This window comes from Theobroma cacao, chromosome 7 (genome assembly GCF_053813885.1).
Source record: "Theobroma cacao isolate CCN51 chromosome 7, ASM5381388v1, whole genome shotgun sequence".
In the NCBI taxonomy this organism is placed as follows: domain Eukaryota; kingdom Viridiplantae; phylum Streptophyta; class Magnoliopsida; order Malvales; family Malvaceae; genus Theobroma; species Theobroma cacao.
In genome coordinates this window covers 3,235,168-3,258,179 of record NC_142645.1, presented here as the reverse complement: position 1 = coordinate 3,258,179, position 23,012 = coordinate 3,235,168, and the positions used below count along the sequence as shown (strand labels likewise).

Here is a 23,012-nt window from a genome sequence, read left to right as displayed (position 1 = left end):
TTTATATGCCTACCTGTCCAATAACAGAGCATTTTTTTTTCTTTCTCCCTGTCGAGACAGCGATTATATGTAACAGGCCGAAAAATAAGGTAAGATGGAGCTATTTAATGCCCACCTGGTGAGAAAAGATCGGTAGATGGCCGGAGGACCAGCAGCTGCTGATACGTTGATTCCCAGGATAAGTCTCGAGCATGGAAGCCCAATTACCTGCAGGGAGTGAAACAGGGGAAAAGGTGGGATTGACCCTGTTTTGAACGGGGCACAGACCATATGCACTCATACTGTTTTTCCAGAGTGTTTAGGAGTTGTAATACCGCTAGAGTACGATTATAGACTTAATTTGATATTTACGTAATCTTACTTTCATAATTATACGAAATTATAAAAATAAAGAGGTGTCTATGCTGAGATAGCAGCCCATACTTGCGGGTCCGACTTGATCCTGGATGGGATAAGACATGATTTTCTAGACCCAAGTCCGGCTTGGCTTGATTGGGAAAATTATTATACTTATTCTAAGATATCTTTAAAAATATTAAAATATTTATATAAAAGTAACCCAAAACTACAAAGAAGGTGGTTTAGGCATTCTATTATAGAAGAAGAAACAAATAAGTTATCAGCGATTACAAACTCTTCCTTTAAGTGCAACTTTATTAATTATTGCTTCAATACTTTCTATGAGAGAAACAGCTCCAAGAGGGAATTCAAAGTGGAACTGGATCAATCAGCAAGGAAGTGATGCCATCTTTTGCAGCTTTGCCAACATGGGTGTAACCGTCTCCTTCTCTGTAAAGGACATCCATCACCCTTGCAAGGTTGAGACTACGATTCAGAACTGGTACTGGCATTTCTGTTGGTTTCAGGAACTCCTTGTTTACATCCTTCCAGGAACTCTCGATATGCTTGTTGAACTCATCGTATGCCTCTTGCGCTGATACGCCATATTGTTCCACGTAACACTCTATGGCTGAGCAATCGTCTTCTCTCCTTTGGTTAAACTGCCATCCATGGAAAAAATTTCTTGTTTGATTAGAAACTCTTATTGAGGGTAGATAAGCTGCTCGTCCTGTCGAAGGCTTAAATTCAGGATAGTGTTAATCAAAAATTACTAATACTCGAATTCAAGACCTCTTGTTAACCTCTCACTGGTGTATGAAGACATTTTAACACATTAGAAATCAATTTCTTTGATCATAGCAATATACCTTGTGTTCAGCAATGTCATCCATGAACCTGCAAATAATTGTGGAAGCTCTGATGATATTTGGGTCCTTAGCTGCCCAATTAAAGGTCTCTTGGGTTACAACATCTCCCATGCCGACGAACGCTGTGATAGCTAGCATAGCATAGCCAGATGTAGGCAATGCATTAGCCTTATACTCCTCAAACGTTGGCTTGCAATTTGCATGCATCCATTTGGCCTCAAGAAGGTAAGCTTGAGCAAGTCGTATCATCTAGGGCATGAAAATCCAACAATTATTAATAATATTTCTCATTTATCAAGAAAAAAAAAAGAGTAATCATCGATGATCATACCGCCTTTTTTGCATATTCGACACGATATTGTTTCCCTTCCTCCAACAGTTGTTCCATTTCTTCATAAACATCTAACAGTGCCTTATAGCTTATCTTCATGTAATCTGGGAGTTGATCAATGCATTTAATATCCCACCTGAAACACAATTTAAAGGTTAATTACATGTCTCATAATACTCGTTGAGGATCATTAATTTATATACTTGTTGAAATGGATCTGATCACCTTTCAATTGCTTCTGTATAGAGTATGAGCTCATCATATGTTCCATATGAATCATAGGTATCATCTACAATTGATGCCATGGCTATTACTTTAGTCAACATCCGTCTACCAAGAGAGTATTGGGGCTCAAAGTACACTCCCATGATCCAAAAATAACCTTCAACCACTCTATCTCTTGCAAATGGTAGTTTTCTTGTAAAGTCTAAATCTTTCCACCACCTAAAACATCATAACCCCATTAGCACAATGTAACCTTCAGGATTTAATTTGTGAGTGAAAAGATTCAATATTGAGTAAGGAAATATAGTATGTATGGGGCTCAAACACATACCTGCAGATCTCACTCAGCTCTTTCCTATGCAAAAGTTGCAACAAGTTGAAATCTATCTTTGCAAACTGCAGCAATGCTTTATTATGCGATTCATCATCTTGGTATAAGGAAATGTATTGCCTAGCTTCCACCCTTGGCAAGCCTCTTCGGATTGATTGCTTCAAAGCATGAGCAACTTGTTCTGATAAAGGATAGTCCAAAGTTGCTGCTGCAAGAGTTAGGTGAGTGGTGGTGAAAGAAATTGCTTCATCGAGTATATCTTCCCCATGCACCCGCAGATAGGAAGCTTCGTAAAGTTCCAGCAATCCATGCACATCACTGGTCAAGGATGACTTGAAATTTCCTTTATCGTCTTTGAACTTGTTGAATATGTCTGCTCAATCAGCCAATGTCATTATTAAACGTTCTTGGTAGATTAAATGGATTAAGAGTTACTAGAAACAAAGATTACAAGTCTCAAGTTTGAATATTCAGATGAGACTTATGGAATTAAAAAAGTTACTTCTCATACCACAGGAAACATCAAACCCATGCTCTCTAAGTATTCTAAATCGAAGAGCTGCAGTGTAGAGATCATTGGCATCACTGTTGTCAGGGTATATTTGTTCTAAAGCATCCTCAATCTCTTTCTCAAAATGGTATTTCACACCCAACCGTTGGACTGCATCAATAAGGGACCACTTTTGGTTTGAATTAGCCATAGGTGCCACAAGCATCCTCCTCACTTCTTCTTTCGATTCTTCATATTGTAGCTCAGCTGTACTATCAATATCCTGCTCAATGATAAAAAAATTTTCTTATAAATAAAGGGCCAAATAAAATAGTATCTCTCTCTTCTAAATAAATTTTGCCAGAGAAAATCACTAAATATGAAATATAATAATAATTGGTTATGTTTACACTGATATATATTATCTTTCAAAAAATATATTGATATATATTAAATAGGTATATTTTGTACATTGATAATTTGATTAAAATTTTACAAACTATTTTTTTAAAAAAGGTAAATTTCATTCATTGAATTGCGATAGCACCGATTACAAATATGCCGAGAGAGTCTGCTGCTATAACAAACCCAGCTGCAAACTCTTAGTGGCATAAATTTACAAACTAGTTTATGTATTAGTTTTTTTATGATTAAATAGACAGGTAACAAATACGTAAATTACCTTCTACAATATATGAATTATATTAATATAGGTGTATAAGATAATATGTTTATTGTGTTAAAAAATAAAAAATATTCATAAAAAATAAAAACTGTCAAAGAAATAAGAATAAATCTTAAAATGTCATGAAGATAATAAGTTTCCTTGCATATTGGACCTTAAAATTTTCACAATTTGAAGACAAAAACAAGTTTTATATATACCTTATCAGGACAAGTGAGGAAAACATCTCCCCAAATGCCAGGATGAAAATCGGCCTTGGGGCGATTTTCCATATTGGAGGATATGACATTATGGGTTGAAGCAAGAACTTGAGAAGCTTGTGAAGCCATTATTCTCTTGATGGGGTATGCTAGTGTTGGAAGCAGAGTTCAAGGGTTAAATTGGTGCCCTTGCTACTCCTTAATCAACACAGATTTGTGTGGGGCTAAGTGTGCAATTGCTGCATGAATTTATAGACACAAGATTGCCCAGTAAGTCAAAACAATACAACTTTAAAGGAAGAAAATTATTAACAAAACAAAACATGTCCGGTATGGGTCCCTTGAAGGAGTCCTTTAAATGCTTGTTGTTTGCTTCTTTTCTTCCATGCATGATGCCTGCACCAATGTGGTCAGAGTCTTTGTCACCAATCTTTGACTGACATTTGCTTATTTAAATTTGTTTGGAAAACAACAGTGGTGGCACGTTTTCGACGCCTTTCACAGTTAAGCATGCATGCAGAAAAACTTCAATTTAATGCATAAATATATATGATATGATGCCATTTACTTTATCTGATCTCGTTCACCGTTTAAGACCTTAATTAAAAAAGAGAAACTATAAAATAGATAACAAGAAAGTTTTAATACGGCTCTAAAGTATGTATATATATTTACAATACTAACATATATATTGATGCAAATATTAAAAAAATTAAAATATTTATTTTAATAATTAATGTACGTATTTCTTTAGATGTCGGATGTTAAAATGTAACTGCAATATCACACTAAGTCTATAATTTTAATGACTGTAGATTTGAATCAATATTCACATGTTTTTTTTCAATTATCAATCAAATCATGCTTTTAAAAAAAAAAACAAAATTATGATTTTATAGCAACTAGCTAGCTAGATTAAATAAGTAACAAAATATTATTTTGGGGATAATGCATGCATGATTCCTACATTGAAATATCCAATTGTGCAATTTATTGTGTTCAATCAAGTTCAAAGAATATGCATTCTAATTTTAATACATTAATAATGTTCTAATATTATTTTTTTAAAGGTATCATAGATTTTATTGGAGTATGAATTACAAAATGATTGAATAAATCTTTAGCCTTAATGAGGTAAACAAAATACTCGTATCAGCATAGAATATTTTCAATGTCACAATTATATATTAGAATAAAACTGAATATTTAAGTGTTCGTATCATTACTTTTTGTGAGATAAAACTATAAAATCCAACAGAATTAAAACAAATAATATCTTGTAAGTTAGTGTGAACCGTGACACTCAACTATCAATAAAGAGAATTCTAGATTACAACGTGCCAGAACAAGTCACTTCATGGTTGAAACCATCATTAAAACAAAGCGCCCTCTCAAGAATCACGTGGACATATTATGTATGAGAACTACAATCCAAATTGTTGGATTACTCTTTTCTTCAGAATATTACAACCAAAGAATTATTCCGCCGACCCTCTTGGTAATAAAGCTAGCCACTACCACGTTTTTAGTTTGAAAAAAGGTGTCAAGTCCAGAAATGCAAAGCGTAAGGCAGGACATCTCTTATGTTACTTTAATTATAAACTAGATTATGGTCCGTGCGATTGCACGTGGGCCTCTTTTTAGCTGTTTTTTTTTTTTATATCTTTCACGTGATTAAATGAGAAAACCCTTTTGGGTTTTCCTTTTATATATGTTATAGATAATAATTGATATTGATACTGACATATTTTAGCAAGCAAACCTTAATAATTGAACAAGTTTTTATCTTTTTTTTCCCTTTTTTTCCACCTTCACTATTTATTTCTTCAAGACTTTTCATTTTTTCTATGACCTCCACGTGATTGTGGTTAGAGGAGGAAACCTTTTTGGGGCTTCTTTTTACTTATGTAATAGACTGTCTAATGGAGCAATATTCTTGGCTTTGCCATAGTTACCAGTATTTCTGTTAATAATTTTCCTCTCTATCAGTATTAATTACCATTTCCAACTTCAAAAACACTGTAAAATTTTGAAAAAAAAATTTACCAACAGATTGGACTTTTTCTCATGCAGATTATCAGTGTGGAAAGTTTCCCACCACAGAAAGGAGGAAGAGCTCTAAATTCTTTACTTAATTTCCATGTTTTAAGGCAAACCAACCAAACCAACAATTTCAATGGATTTCATGTCAGATATTGTTAAGATTCATGTAATACCCCTCACAAAGTATTTATTATAAAAAAAATTAAATTAAAATTATTAAGCTATAGTTTTATAAAGATAATAAGTAGATATTATTTTAGTATTTTATTTATTTACAATTATGACCTTGGGTGTCTTAATAAATAAAAAAAATAGAAGAAGGGGTTTTTAAGTAAAAGAAGAAGTTTAATTAAGTCAGTTTTATTATCACGTTTAAGTTAGTGGGATTAAGGGTCAGTTTATTTATCCCATTTAAGTTAGTGGGGTTAGGTAGTTTATAAGTTTTAAAAGAACAGACAACAACTTACGTTAGTTCATTCATCAGATTCAAACAATAGACAGTCAGAAAGGCTTAATATCAGGGAAGAAGAAAGACAGAGGAGAGGGAAAGAGATTGTTGATTAAGGTATGTTTGGGAATTATATTTTCATAATTTGGGTACAAAAACCCTAAATTAGATATATTTTCTTATTTTTTTTATTTAAATTCGGCACTTTTCTGATGACTTTCCGGTAGCATGATGGGTACCAATGGAAAGGTCTTGAAAAGATCTTTCCAATGGTTTTTGTAGCATCTTGTTTGGCCTTATGGTTAAGAATATATGAATTTTTGAAGTTAATTAGAAATCTGGTTTTCAACAGTTTTGACAGCCCGACTTTTGGTCACCGGAACTCCATATTCCGGTGACGTTTTTGGTCGTTTCTTTGAGGGCTTTTGAAGTATGAAATTAGATGTTTAATTTGGCATCAATTTCTTGGTTAGAGGCTTCTTGTGTTAAGAGAATTAAAGCCTCAAAGTAGGCTCATTGATACTGGAAACCCAGAAATCTGGGTATTTCTGTGATGATTTCTTGAATTTTGGCTTTCGAAACTTAGGAATCTTGTGGTCTTTTTAATCGAAACAAATTTTGGTCTTGTAGTATGATATGCATACTTTAAATTGGTGTTGATTTCATCACTGGAAATAATTCGGGTTAAAAGATATGAGAGCTTGAAGTAAGCCAAATGGTCATCCAGATTCTGAAAATTCCAGAAAACAGAAAATCTTTTTTTTTTTTAAATTTGTTTTAAAAATTCGATTTTAATTATTATGTGATAAATTCTATTGTAAATTTCATAAATATTGGATATGTGATTTCTACTGTATTTTTATGTTAAGAAGTATGTATCTTTATATTTTATAAATTTATTTCTTAAATTAGTAGATTTTATTAAAATATCAAAATTTATGAAATTAATTACAAATATGATTTTTACAAGTGAAATTAGTATTATTTCTCTATCTGAAATTTAAAGTCCTTACTGATTTTATGATTTAAGTTTAATTCTCAACCTTATTGGAAATTTTGTTTAATTCAAAAATATAAATAATAATAATATATTACCTTATTAACAAAAAAAAAAAAGTTCATAAATTGTAATAGGAGTCGCTACACACCCTAAGTGCTTAGGATGGTCAACGAAAAGTTACCTTGTAGGATTTGTTTGCAAATTTAGTTCTGATTTTTGTGTTTCTCGAAATACTAGGCTACTAAGAGGATTTTCGGATTTGTTACTTGAAAGTAAAATTTACGAGATCATGTAAGTGACTGATATCCCTTCGGTGTTTTCACACCTTAAAAATTAGCTTCAATCTGAATTTGTATATGAGATATAATATTTTGTCCTATGATTTATTAAAATCGAGTTAAGCATGCAAAATGTATATGTATATGAGTTTGTATGTTGGATTTAGAATGTTGCTTATGCAAAGCCTGATATCTGATTTTGAAATATATATGACTTTGTATAATGTATGCATATATGATTTCGCAAATATAAATACAAATATTTAGTCTAAAACAAATATGCTTTTGGGGTATATGAGATACGCTTGAGAAATTTGATATACTGTTTTATGAACTTTGGGTAATCTAAAAATATATATTTCTGTTTTGTCTCCTAGTATGGCTATGCTCTGACCCTGCCAATGGGGGTTAAATGTTGGCCATGTCGACATGTATTCTGTGATTAGAGATCGATCTCCCAACCGCACTACCGGTTACAGAATAGTAGTATTTGTGATATCTGTTCAGTGCAGCCAATGGTTGCTTTGATATGCTTCTGACCCGTGCCACCGGGGGTTAATTGTGGTTCTATTTCTGACCTATGCCACAGGGGTTAAGTGTGGTCGTAGCATGTTACAGGAGACCATTAAAAGTTAAATATTGTGAATATATTTGTTCTGTTATTTGAATGCGCAAATTTTGAAGTATGTGATTCCAAATAAGATTACCCAATATTTTGTCTTGGCATTTGTAAATGATATTTTGCCCTAAATGTTTTAAGCATGCTTAATCCGGCTGAAGGGATGTTAGTTACTTGCTGAGTAGTTGGACTCACCCCTTCCTTCAAATTTTTTTCAGGTTGTGATTTGGTCAACCACGCGAGAACTTTGGAGAGTGATGTTTAATTTAGTAGCACTTAAATTATCTAGGATTTATTTAAATATTATGAACATCGTACTATCTTAATTAGTATTCAGACTTTTATCTTGACTCAGTAGCTTTATGGTTTTGGAGATTTAATTTTGAATATTGTCAAATTATGATATTTGGAAATTCTGTCAACAGATATAGTTTATAATCACTAAATTCTTCAGGTATATTAGTCTCTTTTAATAATGGTTTAAGATATATATTTTAGAGCCTTGCATGTCTGTGGGATTATACCTTACAGGTATGCGGCGTCTGTCATGTCTCGGGTCTGGGGCGTGACAATTCATTGCACTCTTCCCGTCATGCTAAAGAATTTAAATTATATATATATTTACTAACGATATATCTAGAAGAGACGTGCGCGGACCAAAGTTTCTTTAAAAGCAAATACATGTATAATCAACAAATTTTTATATATGTCTTATTGTCACTTTCATCTTAACCAAAATGTAAAGTTCTTGTGATAGGAAAAGAAAGCATTGCAAACAAGTAGGAGATATACCGAAGGTGACGAAAAGGAAGATCGGAGCAATTTTTGAAATACTGAGTGTTGTGGTAGGTGGAAGAGAAAATATATGTAGAGAATGTACAAGAAGGCTAGAGAGAGAAGCTTTGAGTAAGAGTAAGGTCATTCTGAAAATAAAGTTCGAGAATGAATTGTGAAAGCTCTATATATAGTATTAAAAGTGACAGTTATAAGAAAAGGCTTTAATGCACGTAATGAATGATATTATTAAGGAAAACTTTAATGTTAGGTAACCATTATTAAGAGTTAATATTGAGTAACAATTAAAAACTTATTATGTGATCGTTGAAGTAATTAGGTGTAATAAAACTTATTATTAAATAGAAGCTAACAAAGAAAAACCATACATGAATAAGTATAAGAGAAGAAACCATAATTGAACAGGTACAAGAGAACAAAGTAAAATAAAGAAACACGTGTACTTTAAAAAAAGATTAAGAGAAAAACCTCTTAACTACCTCTACATCTAAACCACCCTTACCACTTGGCTTGCTGGATTCTAATATTCTCATTTATTCTACAGCTACTCTTCCTTGATATGCAAACTCTGTTTCACGAAACATCTCAAATTGGAATTGGATCAATCAACAAGGACGCGATGCTGGTTATTGCTACTTCCCTAACATGTGTATAAGCATCTTCGTCCTTAGAAAGGAGTTCCATTGCTCGATCAAGATTGAGTACACGGACAAGAACTGGCTCTGGTCCTGTTGTAGGCTTCAAGAATTCTTCATTGAAATCCATCCAAGCATCCTCAACTTGCTTGTTAAACCCATCGTATGCTTCTTGGTCTGATACCCCATATTGTTTGATGTAGCACTCAATGGCCGAGGCAAAATGCCCTCTTTCTTGTTCAAACTACATCCACACAATACTAATATGGCATTGCCAAGGTATATCTTTGTCAATCAGCACCCATATAAAAAAACAATGCTCTTATAAATTGCAACAAGCTTACAACAAAATATATTTTGTTTTTTAAGAGTGAAGTAGATAGTGATGCCTTGTGGCCAACGATATCATCCATCAGCCTACAAATTGTTTCTGAAGCTCTAATAATCTTTGGGTGTTTAGATGCCCAAATAAAGGTCTCTTTTGTTATGGCATCCCCCATGCCAACAAGACTAAAATCATTAACTCTTATAAACACAATGATTAAAATACTATTTTTCCAAATTAAAAGTAAACAAAAATTTTTGACCAGTTAAATTACGAAAATGGTAATTTACTCAAGATTTAAAAAAGTTCTACAACAAGTTAAGGCTTACCGCAGTGAACATTAAAGCCATGCTGTCTTGGCAATCGAAATGGAAGAGATGTAATGCAAAGATAATTGCCATCACTATTGTAATCACGATGTATAGTTTCTGAGGCATCTTCTATCTCTTTCTCAAAATGACAAGCCACACCTAATTAAGTAGTTGTTAATAAATTATTATCAAAGAAAGCATAATCTAGACAATTACCAAGGGTTCAAATAATTGAAAACCATTGTTGGGAAATTGCGAAATTGTCTCTAAAGAATTGCCCAAGATCTAACCCAATCAATAGAATAAAGAAAGAAAGAAATCAAGCAAACTCACAAGAACAGAAGAATTTACGTGGTTCGGTCTTTTGATGACCTACATTCACGGGCACAACAATAGAGAAAAATCCACTAAGAGAAAAATCAGAAGATTACAAGAACAGTCTCAAACTCATAACCCTTATGCCACGTACACCTAAATCACTCTCTCTAAATTTAAGTTATTATTATTCTTTAACCCATAGGGTCTTTTTATAATGCCAAATACAATAACCTTATCCTAATATAATTAGGAATATTATCCTAATAGAATTAAGAATTGTTATTCTAGTCTAATTAGATTTAAAGACTATTTTATAAGGTATACTAATTTAATTAGAATTAAACAATCCTAATTAAATCACAATTCAAGACTATCCTAACAAATCTCCACCTTAGGCTTGAATTCACCAAGCTCCACCTTACGAACTAATCTCTATCGACACCGCCACTGCCCCAAAGGACCTCAAGCACTACGAACATCGATCAAGTCCAAGCAATGCTTGAACTTTATCCCAGAAACTGACTTAGTTAGCATATTTGCCGAATTTTCATATGTGGTTATTTTCTTTACTACAATCTCACATCTAGATTCTTATCCAGATTCTTATCCAAAACAAAGATCACTAACCAAGTTTCGAAACCATAAGGCCTCCTTCACTGCCTCGGTCACAGCCATATATTCAACTTCAGTTGTAAACAAAGCAACTACTACTTTTCAACTGATTACAGACCTTGAAAGAGTGAACACATACCCCATTCGAGATCTTTTACTATCTAGATCACCAGCAAAATCTGATTTGGAGAAGCCAACCACATCACGACTAATGTTTGCACCTTCTTCACACACTAAGCCAACTTCAATAGTAACTTTAGGTGTTTTCACAAGCTCCCATGTTTGATCCCAGTGTAGAGACTCAATCTTCTTAGAAGACTCGACATATGTAATTTCCTCATGATAAAAGTAAGGCTCATCAATCTCTACTTCCACAAATAAAACATAAGAATCAGAATCACCATCAATACAAGTAATGCTTCGTTGAGATACCAATTCTTGTACCTCTTATAATTCTTTCTGGATTTCACTATCATCCCGCACTGTCACAAGAGCATTGATTTCAAGCTCCACCTGCTTGCCAACTTCTTGGTCTGATGTGTTTGCAATTCTAGACTTTATCCCACAAAGTAATGCAGACTTGTCAAAGATAACATCCCGACTCACCATAAACTTGGGGAACTTACAATCAGTACACCACAACTGATAACCCTTCACCTCATATGCATAGCCTAGGAATATGCAATCCGTCACCCTCAACTCAAGTTTATTATCACTCACATGAGCATGAACAGGATAACCAAATACTCTCAATATAGGGTAATCAGCGGGCTTACCAGACCAAACTTTCTTGGGAGTCTTAAATCAATTGCAGTTGATGGAGACCGATTTACCAAGTAGGAAGCCATGTTGATAATTTTTGTCTAGAATACTTTGGTTATGCCAACATTTGAGAACACGTATTTTGCTCTCTCCAGAAGTGTTTTCTTCATCCATTCTACAATACCGTTTTGATATGGTGTTTTGTCAACAGTGCGATGTCTAACTATTTTCTCATTCTTATAGAATAGACCAAACTCACCTTTGCAAAATTTCAAACCTTTGTTTGTTCGAAAGCTCTCGATCCTTTTCTTAGTCTGCTTCTCGATTAATACTTTCCAATGCAAAAAGGTGGTTAACACTTCACTCATAGCCTTCAGAAGATACGGCCACACCTTTCTTGAAAAATCATCAATAAAGATCCACATGTATAATGATCCACCTTTTGATGCCACCGAAGAAGGACCCCACAAATCTGAATGGATGTAGTTTACTACACTCTCGGTTCGATGAGTTATAGTGTTAAATTTCACTATATGTTGCTCACAGAAATCTAGCTTTTCACTCTTTTGACCATATAGCAAACTACGCTTACTCAGTTTTCTAATCCCTCTCTCGCTCATATGACCCAATCTCATATGCCATAAATGTGTTACATCATCTTCAGGATCATTAGATGAGACCACAAAAACAGTTTCAATGACCGTGTTTCCCACTAGACAATAAAGGTCACCGGATAACTTGCCCTTCATGATAGTTAAGGCTCCTTTATATACATTCAAGACACCATCTTGGCCACTATATTTGTAACCCTTCTTATCTAACAAACTCAAGGATATTAAATTCTTTTTCATGTCAGGGACATGTTTTACCTCAAGTGTTCTTGCCATACCATCAAACATCCTGATTCGAATTGTGCCAATCCCAACAACTGAGAGAGAGAAATCATCTCCTAATTGTACAATGCCAATATTAACAGATTGATAAGTTGTAAACCAATCACGCCTAAGACATATATGAAAGCAACAAGCCGAATCCAAGATCCATGTATCCATCAGGTTACCGTTGGTAATTGCAAGAACATTATCAGTTTCTTCAAAAGTATCAAAGTCATCTCCCACCACATTTGCAGTATTCACAGATTTGTTGATCATTTCATCATCCTTGAATTTGGTACAGTTCTGACGAAAGTGCCCTTTCTGACCACAATTCTAGCAAGTTTTCCTTTTTACTCTAGATTTACCTTTTCTGCCTATACCCTTCTCTATATCTTTTCCTCTATTCACAATCAAACCTTCTACTTGATTTTCATTCTGGATACCACCAACTTTTTCTTCAATTCCTTGGAATTTAAAGATGCCCTTACATCATCAAAAGTGATAGTGTCTCAGCCATATAACATAGTATCCAAGAAGTTTTCATACGATGGAGGCAAAGAACATAGAAGAATTAGGGTTAGGTCTTCATCTTTAATTTTAACATCAATATTCTTTAAATCAAGAATAACTCTATTAAATTCATCAATGTGGGTATTAACAGACGTACCTTCACTCATCTTGAGAGTATACAATCGTTGCTTCATATAAAGTCGATTCGTCAGGGATTTGGTTATATAAATAGTTTCGAGTTTAAGCCACACTGCAGCAGCAGATTCTTCATCTGTGACTTCTCTTAGCACCTCATCAGACAAAGCTAGGAGAATAGCACTATGTGCCTTTTTCATAAGGTCATCTTTCTCACCATCAGATAAATTCGAGAGAAGATGCTCTTTTCCCTTCAGTGCCTTCAACAGTCCTTGTTGCACTAGCAATGCGCGTATCTTAACACGCCACAGGCTGAAATCGTTTCTTCCATTAAACTTTTCAATCTCATACTTGGTCGACGAAGTTGCCATATGAGATTCAGATTGACCTAAGACCTTGAAGCTCTGATACCAGTTTGTTGAGAAATTACGGAATTGTCTCTAAAGAATTACCCAAGATCTAACCCAATCAATAGAATAAAGAAAGAAAGAAATTAAGCACACCCACAAGAACACAAGAATTTACGTGGTTCGGTCTTTTGATGACCTACATCCACGGGCACAACAACAGAGAAAAATCCACTAAGAGAAAAATCAAGAGATTACAAGAATAGTCTCAAACTCATAACCCTTATCCCACGTACACCTAAATCACTCTCTCTAAATTTAGGTTATTATTATTCTTTAACCCATAGGGTCCTTTTATAGTGCCAAATACAATAACTTTATCCTAATATAATTAGTAATCTTATCCTAATAGAATTAGGAATTGTTATTCTAGTCTAACTAGATTTAAAGACTATTTTATAAGGTATACTAATTTAATTAAAATTAAACCATCCTAATTAAATCACAATTCAAAACTATCCTAACAACCATGACATTAAAAGAAAAAAGTATAGTATACCATTTTAGGACATATGAGGAAAAAATCTCCCCAAATGCTAGGAAGGAAATTGGCCAAGTGACGATTCTCTGTGGACTTGGCATTATGATCATCAGAGATAGTAAAAGCAAGTTTGAACAACGTTTCGAAAACATTTCTTTTTGGTAAAATATTTTCAATTTTTCACTTTTAGTTATAATTTTATACAGGTTCATCTATTTTCAAAATAAATAATTTATCAAAAAAAGATATTTTTCGCTAGACATATAAATCTAACCATTGGTTCACCGTTAACATTTTCGTTAGTTTGATAACGTAATAATATCGAAAAGATAAATTTATCCTTCATCAATTTTAAAAATTATCACATTATATAAACTATAATTTTTTATTTTTTATTTTTTTTCTTATTAAGGGAGAACCAATCTGGGGAACACCCAACGTGGTGCTCCTTGATAGCACAGGGAGCAAAGATGAGTGCTTCACAAGGAGAACAAACCCAGTGCTCACTGGGGAACACCAATCTTGGTGGTCCTGAGAGCATCAAATTTGGTGTTCGTTGAGAAATTTAGTCAGATCTGAGTCGGATGTAACCACAAGGTGATCGATCGAGATAGAGAATATCATCGATCGATTTAAAAAAGTTAAATAAAAAAAAACATTTTAGACATTTCAGTTTAAAAATTAACACTGTTTAACTGTTTGAGGTAAAATGTCCATTTTACAAATTAAAAAATCGTATGTAATTATGATTAAAAATTAAAGATAATAGAGTATTTTACTTTTTTTTTTTAAACTAACTTGTGCAAGCATTAAGCAGGCTTAAATGAAACCCTGATCAATTACAATGGCTAGCCAAATATTAATTCCCGATGTAAACAACCCAACCACACCTTTGCTTCCAAAGACAATGTACCAACTCATTTACAAAACAAAAACCATTGCCATGACTAGCCAAAGCCCCAATACAAACACGGCCATTAGACGGAAATAACTGACCAACACAAACACAATGGTCAAAACGTTCATATCCCAACCAGTAACAACCCACACGTTAGTTGATTACCCGCAAGAGATCATCCTGTTATTTGTGTACTCCAACTTTGGTAAGAGTGTCCGACGTACATGTGTAACAATTCAGATCTAAGTACTATTAACAACTTAATAATTTTTCAAACTTAAATCATATGGTTTTAAGCTTAAATTATCAGTAATGATTGACTTAGATTTTTATATAGATTGTATCAATTACATTCACATCTAATCAAGAGCGAAAAGAAATGTAAATTTTTTAAAAATTATTTATTTATTATATACATTTTTAAAATTTTTTTATTTATATTTTTAAAATTTTTTATTTATTATATATTTTTTAAATGATCTTCTCAAAATAATTTTTTTAATAATTGATACAAATAAAACAATAGTAAATTGATCCCACAAGCCTTACTTAAGTTTATCCTAATTCTTAAGTTTCTCCCCACCTCTTTCTCTTTCTCTCTCTTTCTTTTTCTTTTTCTATTCTCTTTTATTTTTTAATTTTTATTTTACTCTCTTATCTGTAACTCAAGATTGAAACACACTTTATTCTTCAAAAAAAATTTATAAACTTATAAACTTGGACAAAGAAAGACGGGACCACTCACTACCATTGTGTAAAATTAAGATGAGATAAAGTTATTTTTAACTTTTTTTATATTTATTATTTAACTATCTATATATTTAATCATTGAGTGAAATCTTATAATGTTGTACTTTTTTTTTTTTGAAAATTCCTATATATTGTATTTAACTTTTTATACTTTATGCATTGTAGTTTTATATTTAGTATACTTTCAAAAAAAAGTTTTATATTTAGTATTTTAAGTTTAAATAAGAATAAAATAAAAATATTAAATATTGACTGCGTTAATTTTTTTTAAGTTTGATTAACTTACAAGTAAGTTGAAAATAATTGATAAATTTTTTAAAATTTTTTAAATTTTTATCTAATATAAAGAAAAAAAATATGATTGATGGTTTCTAGAAATTTAAAAAAGTAAATCTATAAAAACTTAGAATATATAAACAAATAATATAAAAATATATAAATAAAAAAAATAATATAAATTTAAAAAATTTTAAAGAAAAATTCAAATTAAGTGAGGCATGTGGGATTCTTTTTATTTTTTATTTGTATTAATTATTAAATAAAAAATTATTACGAGGCCACTAAAAATATATATTAAAAATCTTAAAAACTTTATATAATATAAAAAAATTAAAACTTTTGGGGGGCCACTATATGAGGCTCCGCCCCTATGCTTTGGTAGGGGCGGTGATGCTGACCCCCTCTTCTGTACAGGTAATTGATTTTTGATTGCCTTGGTAACTGTACAAGTTTCTTATGAAATGAAAATATTATGCTTTTAAAAAAAAATTGGTCGATGTTTCTGTTTTGTACCATATGCGACATAAAAAGTAAAAGAAATTAGTATTTAGGTTGATGTTTAGCTATCTTTGGGATGTAAAGATTTTGATAAAATTGGATGATTTAATTTGTAGGTGTGAAAATTAATTCATTCATTCACTTTTTTTATTTGGATGAAATTTATATATATTTACGTGTGCAAACAAAGATTACATAAAATTCGGAATAGATAAATTGTTCAATCTTTCAAATTTATTAGAACAAAATGTATCTCAATTTTCAAAGAATTGTGTATTTGAGATTAATATCGATAAGAAATTATGAAAAAAATTCAAAAAGTCACATTAATTATTTTTTAAAGAAATGAATTTTTCAACTGAATTAATTATTATCGATCGATCGCTTACATAATTAGTTGAATGAATTGTTTGATTAAAATATTGAAGTTATTTCCCCAACAATGCAAATAAGAATTGGACATGTATGATAGAATCAATTTCCTACATCTCACTCCCTATCTTTCAAACAACACTTGAGTATGCAAGAATGTCTAAACCAATTATAAAACTGGTGCAAAATAGCGAGAGAGAGAGAGAGAGAGAAAGAGGATAACAGGGATCACTTACCTTCTAGCAAAGAAATTAAGCAAGAGAATTAAGATTAAAGCAACCAAGCTGAAACTGTAATTTGATTTGCCATTACTTCACTTCAAGTCCCCTGTTCTTCCTAACAATTTCAACTGCTTGCATCAATGAATTGGAAGTTGATTCTACTATTTACGATCCGAGATGGATTGTCTAATGGAGCTTTCGAGCAAAGGGATCTCAGCTTTTCAGCTTCTTTTTAATGTTGAAAAATTGGTTTTACTTTGCATTTTATTGTCTGTGGCACATTTCTCTTGATTGTCAAACTTCACCTGTCAAAGACTTCCGCATTATTAATGCTCAATGGTTGGTTGGTTGATTGCAATTCGTTCATTACTTCAACGTGCTTGGCTTATATGTATTTGCATGCTGCGCGTGTGCAGCCGTGCAGGACTAACTTTAACACCAGTCCTATCATTACCAATATCACAAGAGTTATTGATAACAACTAAAACTTAGGAAATGTCACTATTATAACATATGAAAATTTTTTATGCACAAAAGTAACATCACCCAATGATTTTAATCAAACAATTCAAATCTGGGATTTGCAGAATCAACTAAAATCAAACATGATAACCAACATTTAATCAAATTAAGACAATCTCGTTAAAGTCAATGTTACAGTTCATATGCAACACAAAAAATAGAAGAAATTAGTGTTTAGGTTGGTGCTTACTGTTTAGCTATCTTTTGGATGCATTGGATGATTTGATTTGTAGTGGAAAAATTAATTAATTCACTGGTCATTTTGACTTTGATGATTTTATAAAATTCAAAGTAGATAATTGTTCAATGTTTTTGATTAATTGGAATAAGATGTATTCCAACCTTCAAGAATTGTATATTTGAGATTAATGTTGATAAAAAACTATAAACAAAGATTTAAAAGATACATAACTCACTTTCAAAACAAATGCTCTTAAAAATGCTCTTAAATAAATAATTAATTTATTTGATTTGTTAGACAAATGCTCGTAAAAATTAATTTTATTATTTATTTATTAAATAAATAAATTATTATATCAATTATTAATTTCATATATATTATTAGACAATATTCACTTGAACTGCTGTTCAACCTTATTAGGCAATATTCACTTTTTTGATAAGGAAACCAAACACGAAATTGTAGAAAAAATAGTTTAATAAATATCAAAGCATGGAAATTGCAAATGAACCAAAAACCAAAACACACACAGATGAAAACTAATTACAAGACTATAGAATTTTCTCTTGAACTTGGCTAAGGCCTAAGAAGTATAATAAGAGCATTGGCCACCTTTATCCTATAAAAGCAAACAGTCACTGGATTTATTTCATGCAACTCTGGTTCCATTCTTCAATCAAATCGGGATTGGGTCAATCAACAAGGATGTGATGCTAGTTTTTGCTGCTTCCCCAACATTTGTATAGGCATCTTGGTCCTTGTACAGGAGATCCATTGCCCTTGTAAGGTTGAGAATTCGATTAAGATCTTCATCCTTATCACCACATGTCATCTTGATGACGTCAATGCCACGTAGTAGATGATATGGTATCAAAAATTATTGATTAGGAATTGAGTTCTTTTCCTTTTTTACTCGTTTAAATGTTCAAAAATTATTGATTAGGGATTGGAAATAATTTTCTTTTTTAAAAAAAAAAACTAATTGTTTACAACTGATTACCTTAGTTTCTTAACTGATTACCAACTTTTTTTTTTTTGAAAGCCTGATTACCATCTTCTTAATTGAAACCATCATTCCTAACAAAAAAAACCTTCTCTTTCTTCAACATTCCCTAATCCCAACATACTTTATAATCAGAATGTCCTCTTCTTGTCTACAAATTCCTATTCCTCTTCTAAAATTCATTCTTTGGGTAGTTTTAAATTTTCAAAAATTGTGAAAGATGCGAAAAGATAATCTATTATTATTAGTAAATAAAATTCAACACCATCAAATTTTTCTTACAAATTTTAGGGAAAAGAAAAGCATCGAATTTTCCTTACAGATTCTAGGAAAGAGAAAAAAAGGATTTGGCTTTCTTTTACAGATTTTAGGGAAGAGAAGAGTATCATATTTCCTTATAAATTCTAGAGAAGAGAAGAGAAGGATTTAATTTTCTTTTATTGTGGAACAACATTGTATGTCTTTGCTAGTTTCAATATTTTAAACGATATGTGCCCTACCTTTACTCTTCCTCTTCTCAAAATTGTTTCTAGGTATTCTTGAATTTCTCTACACCAACTTTCAATTAAGCAACAATGGCTTCAATGTCATGCCTCGGACTCGAGGCACAATAGATGTCGCACACCTGTAAGATATAATTCTACAGACATACAAGATTCAAAAATATATATCTTAACTAACTAACTACATGGGTTAAATATATTTATGAAATTTAATGATTCTCAAAGCTAAGATGTAGAGATACAATCCTACCACTCGAGCATTTGGCTCATTAGTTGGTACATTATCCTCCTGCCTAAAGAGCAGGGTTCGAATCCCCTCTCCCCTAATTATATAAAAAAAATAGATACAATCCTGAATAATTAATTTAAGATAGTTCAAAATTCATAACATTTAAACAATCCTAAGACAATCTAAATCTATTTACTAAATTGCGAAACATCACTTCCTGAAATTCTTACATAGTTGACCAAATCACAACTTGAAAAAAAAAAGTGAAGGAAGGAGTGAATTCAACAGCTCTACAAGTAACTAACATCCCTTCAATTGGATCAAGTATGCATAAAACATTTAGGCCAAAAACTTTTATTTTCATATAAATATCAAAAACAGAATTTTGGGTAATTTAATTCAAATAATAGAACTATCTTAATTTCAAAATTTTTAAATAATAGATAAAATATGATTTCACAATTATTATAAATTTTAATAGTCTCCTATAACATGTTATGACCATACTTATCTCCTATGGCATAGGTCATAATCATAACAAAAATCACAATTAACTCTCGTGGCATAGGTTATAATCATATCAAAACCACAATGAACCCTAGTGGCATGGGTTATAAGTATATCAAAAGCAACCATTGGCTACTCTGAACAAATATCACAATCACCACTATTTCGTAACCGGTGATACGATTGGGAGATCGATCTTTAATCGCACAATATATGTTGACATCACTAACATTTAACCCTCATTGGCAGGATCATAACATAGACATACTAGGAGACAAAACAAAATATATTTTCTGATTACTCAAATTCACAAAACGGTAATATTCACTTTCACAAAACACATATCGTGCACATCAATAGTATATTTATTTCAAACTAAGTATTTACATATGTAATCACTAAGATAATCATATATACATATGTTAAACAAAAATCATATTTATATTTCAAAATCAAAAATCATATTTCGTAAAAATTCACATTCTAAAATCTAACATACGAAAATCATATATATACATTTTGTATGCTCAATTCGATTTTTAGAAATCATAGGACAAAACATATTATACGTAATATATGAAATTCAATTTCACATTGAGGTTAATTTTTAGGATGTGAAAACACCAAAAGGATATCAATCGCTTACTTGATTTTTTCAATTTCACTTTCAAGCAGCAAATCAAAAATCTTCTTAGTAACCTAATATATCAAGAAGATATATACAAAATCAAAACTGAATTTGCAAACAAACCCTACAAAACGACTTTTTATTGATCATCTTAAGGACTCGGGATGTGTAGCGACCTTTATTGCAATTTAAAAACATTTTTGATTTATAAGGTAATATTTTATTATTATATGTTTTTTTGAATTAATAGTAAAATCAAATACAATTGAGAATTAAACTTAAATCATAAAATTAGTAATGATTTTAATTTTTAATAGAAGATAATATTAATTTTATATAAAAATCATATTTATATTTTTTTTCTAAATTTTTGTATATTTTAATAAAATTTACTAATTTAAAAATTTTATAACATATAAATATATATACTTTTATATATAAAAATACAATAGAAATCACATATCTAATATTTATGAAGTTTATATCAGAATTTATCAAATATTAATTACAATTAAATTTTAAAAAAATTAAAAAAAAATTTATTTTTTAAAATCTAGATGGGCATTTAGCCTACTTTGAGCTCTTGTAACTTTTAACCCAAATTGTTTTCGATAATAAAATTAACACCAATTTGAAGTATTCATATCATACTATAACATCAAAATTTGTTTTGATTAAAAAAAATACAAGATTCCTAAGTTTCAAAAGCTAAAGTTTAGAAATCATTACAACTTATGCAAATTTTTGAATTTTTAGTATCAACGAACTTATTTTGAGGTTTAATTCTCTTAACATAGGAAGTCCCTAACCGAGCCATCTACACCAAATTAAACACCTCATTTCATACTACAAAAACGTTCAAAGAAATGACTCAAAATGTTATCGAAATATGAAATTTCAATGACCTAAAATTAAATCATCAAAACTGTTAAAATCAAGTTTTCAATCAACTTTAAAAAATTCGTATATTTCTAATCATAAAATTAAACAAGACATTACAAAAACCATTAAAAAAAATTTTTATTAGTACTTATCATGCCATCAAAACAGTATCAAATTTAAACAGAAGTTAAAAAAATATAGATTAAAATTCAAATTTAATTATACTTTAATCAAAAATTTATTGAATTCTCAATAGATACAACAGAGAGACGAAACAACTTTGGGCAGGGAGAATGTCAGGCGAAATTAGCAGAAATGACAGAGGAATTTGAATTAAAGTGAAGAGGGTTGGCAAAAAAGTGTCAGTGATTAAAAAGTGGGAAAATGAACTTTTGCAGATAAAGTGAGATATGGAAAGTTAGAGAAGGAAAGTGATGGAGACAAGGGAAGCAGAGAAGATAAAAAGGCAGAAGGTTCAAGTTCCATAGGGCACAATAAAGGAGACCACTTATAATTTGGAGCGAAAAGACAATGCTATACATGGGGCGTGGTCATCCGTAGGCAAAAGAGTGGAACAGGAGGAAAAACCTAGGGGAGAAGGCCGAAAGAAAGGTGCAGAAGTAGAGCAAATGGTTGTTAAGGGCGCAGTGAGGCAAAGCTCAAAGAAGAACGACAAATCCACCTCCGCAAGAGCATGTGGGTTTGGATGGGTTTGTAAGGTAGATAATCTTGTAGATGATTTTTTAGAGTCCTATTAAGAATGATAGATATAATAAATTTTTTTTTATTTTAATTTATTTGGATGACAAGTAAACATAGATTTAAGAATCTACTTTTTTTATATTCCAAAGAAATTTAGGATAGAATTCTTTTTCATTTAAATTACTTTATTTACCATCTAAGTTTATGTCAAATAAGATTAATCTATTATAAATAGCACTTTTAGACTTAATTATTAAATAATTAATTTTTTTAAATTATTGAATAATATTTTTTTTTTAATTTTGAGTTTAAGTTTATATGTTTCAAACTTAATTATCATCCTTAAAAATTTTATGAGTGTTAATTTTTGTTTTCACGTTACCTTTAAAAAGAAAAATTTGTTTTCACGTTAACTAGTTGCATCAGATTATAACACTTAAGCCGTCACAAGTTAGAGCAAACCCACTGAAGAAGAAATCGATGGGCTCTAATGAAGTGGTAATATTTGGGCCGAGAAGCACAGGTAATGAAGCTTCAAGCCTGAACACTAAAAGGATAAGGCCTAATGTAATATGTTGACTAGGCCAAATCTTAGATGTGAAAAGGGTCGGTTGGTACGCAAAGAGGATACCCCTAACCGAGAGAGCAACCAGGAGAAAATAAGAAACATGAGAGAACGCTGGGAAAGCTTGCAGGGTATGTTTGAAGGAACAAATGTACATGGAATTGGAGGGGGCTACGGATATCAGTTAAAGGAGAGCATGGGTAATTCCAAGGAAAACAGAGAAGGGAGGAGTGATGAAGGTGAGAAAA

The 23,012-nt window shown here is 31.4% G+C and overlaps 1 protein-coding gene across 3 annotated transcripts; it reads right to left on the bottom strand.

The window, feature by feature from the left end:
* Window positions 1-707: 707 nt before the first annotated feature.
* LOC18593705 ((+)-delta-cadinene synthase isozyme A-like) lies at window positions 708-3,599 on the bottom strand. 3 transcript variants are annotated; one of them, XM_088808197.1, is made up of 7 exons: window positions 3,471-3,599; window positions 2,607-2,868; window positions 2,096-2,471; window positions 1,765-1,983; window positions 1,540-1,675; window positions 1,209-1,457; window positions 708-1,001 (listed from the first exon to the last, which is right to left on the bottom strand). In XM_088808197.1, exons 1-7 carry the CDS (start codon window positions 3,597-3,599, stop codon window positions 708-710), a joined length of 1,665 nt encoding a protein of 554 aa, XP_088664323.1. The 3 variants fall into 3 exon arrangements, with proteins under 3 accessions (XP_088664323.1, XP_088664324.1, XP_088664325.1); XM_088808198.1 differs by having other exon boundaries at window positions 2,096-2,468; XM_088808199.1 differs by having other exon boundaries at window positions 2,610-2,871; window positions 3,471-3,569.
* Window positions 3,600-23,012: the final 19,413 nt, after the last annotated feature.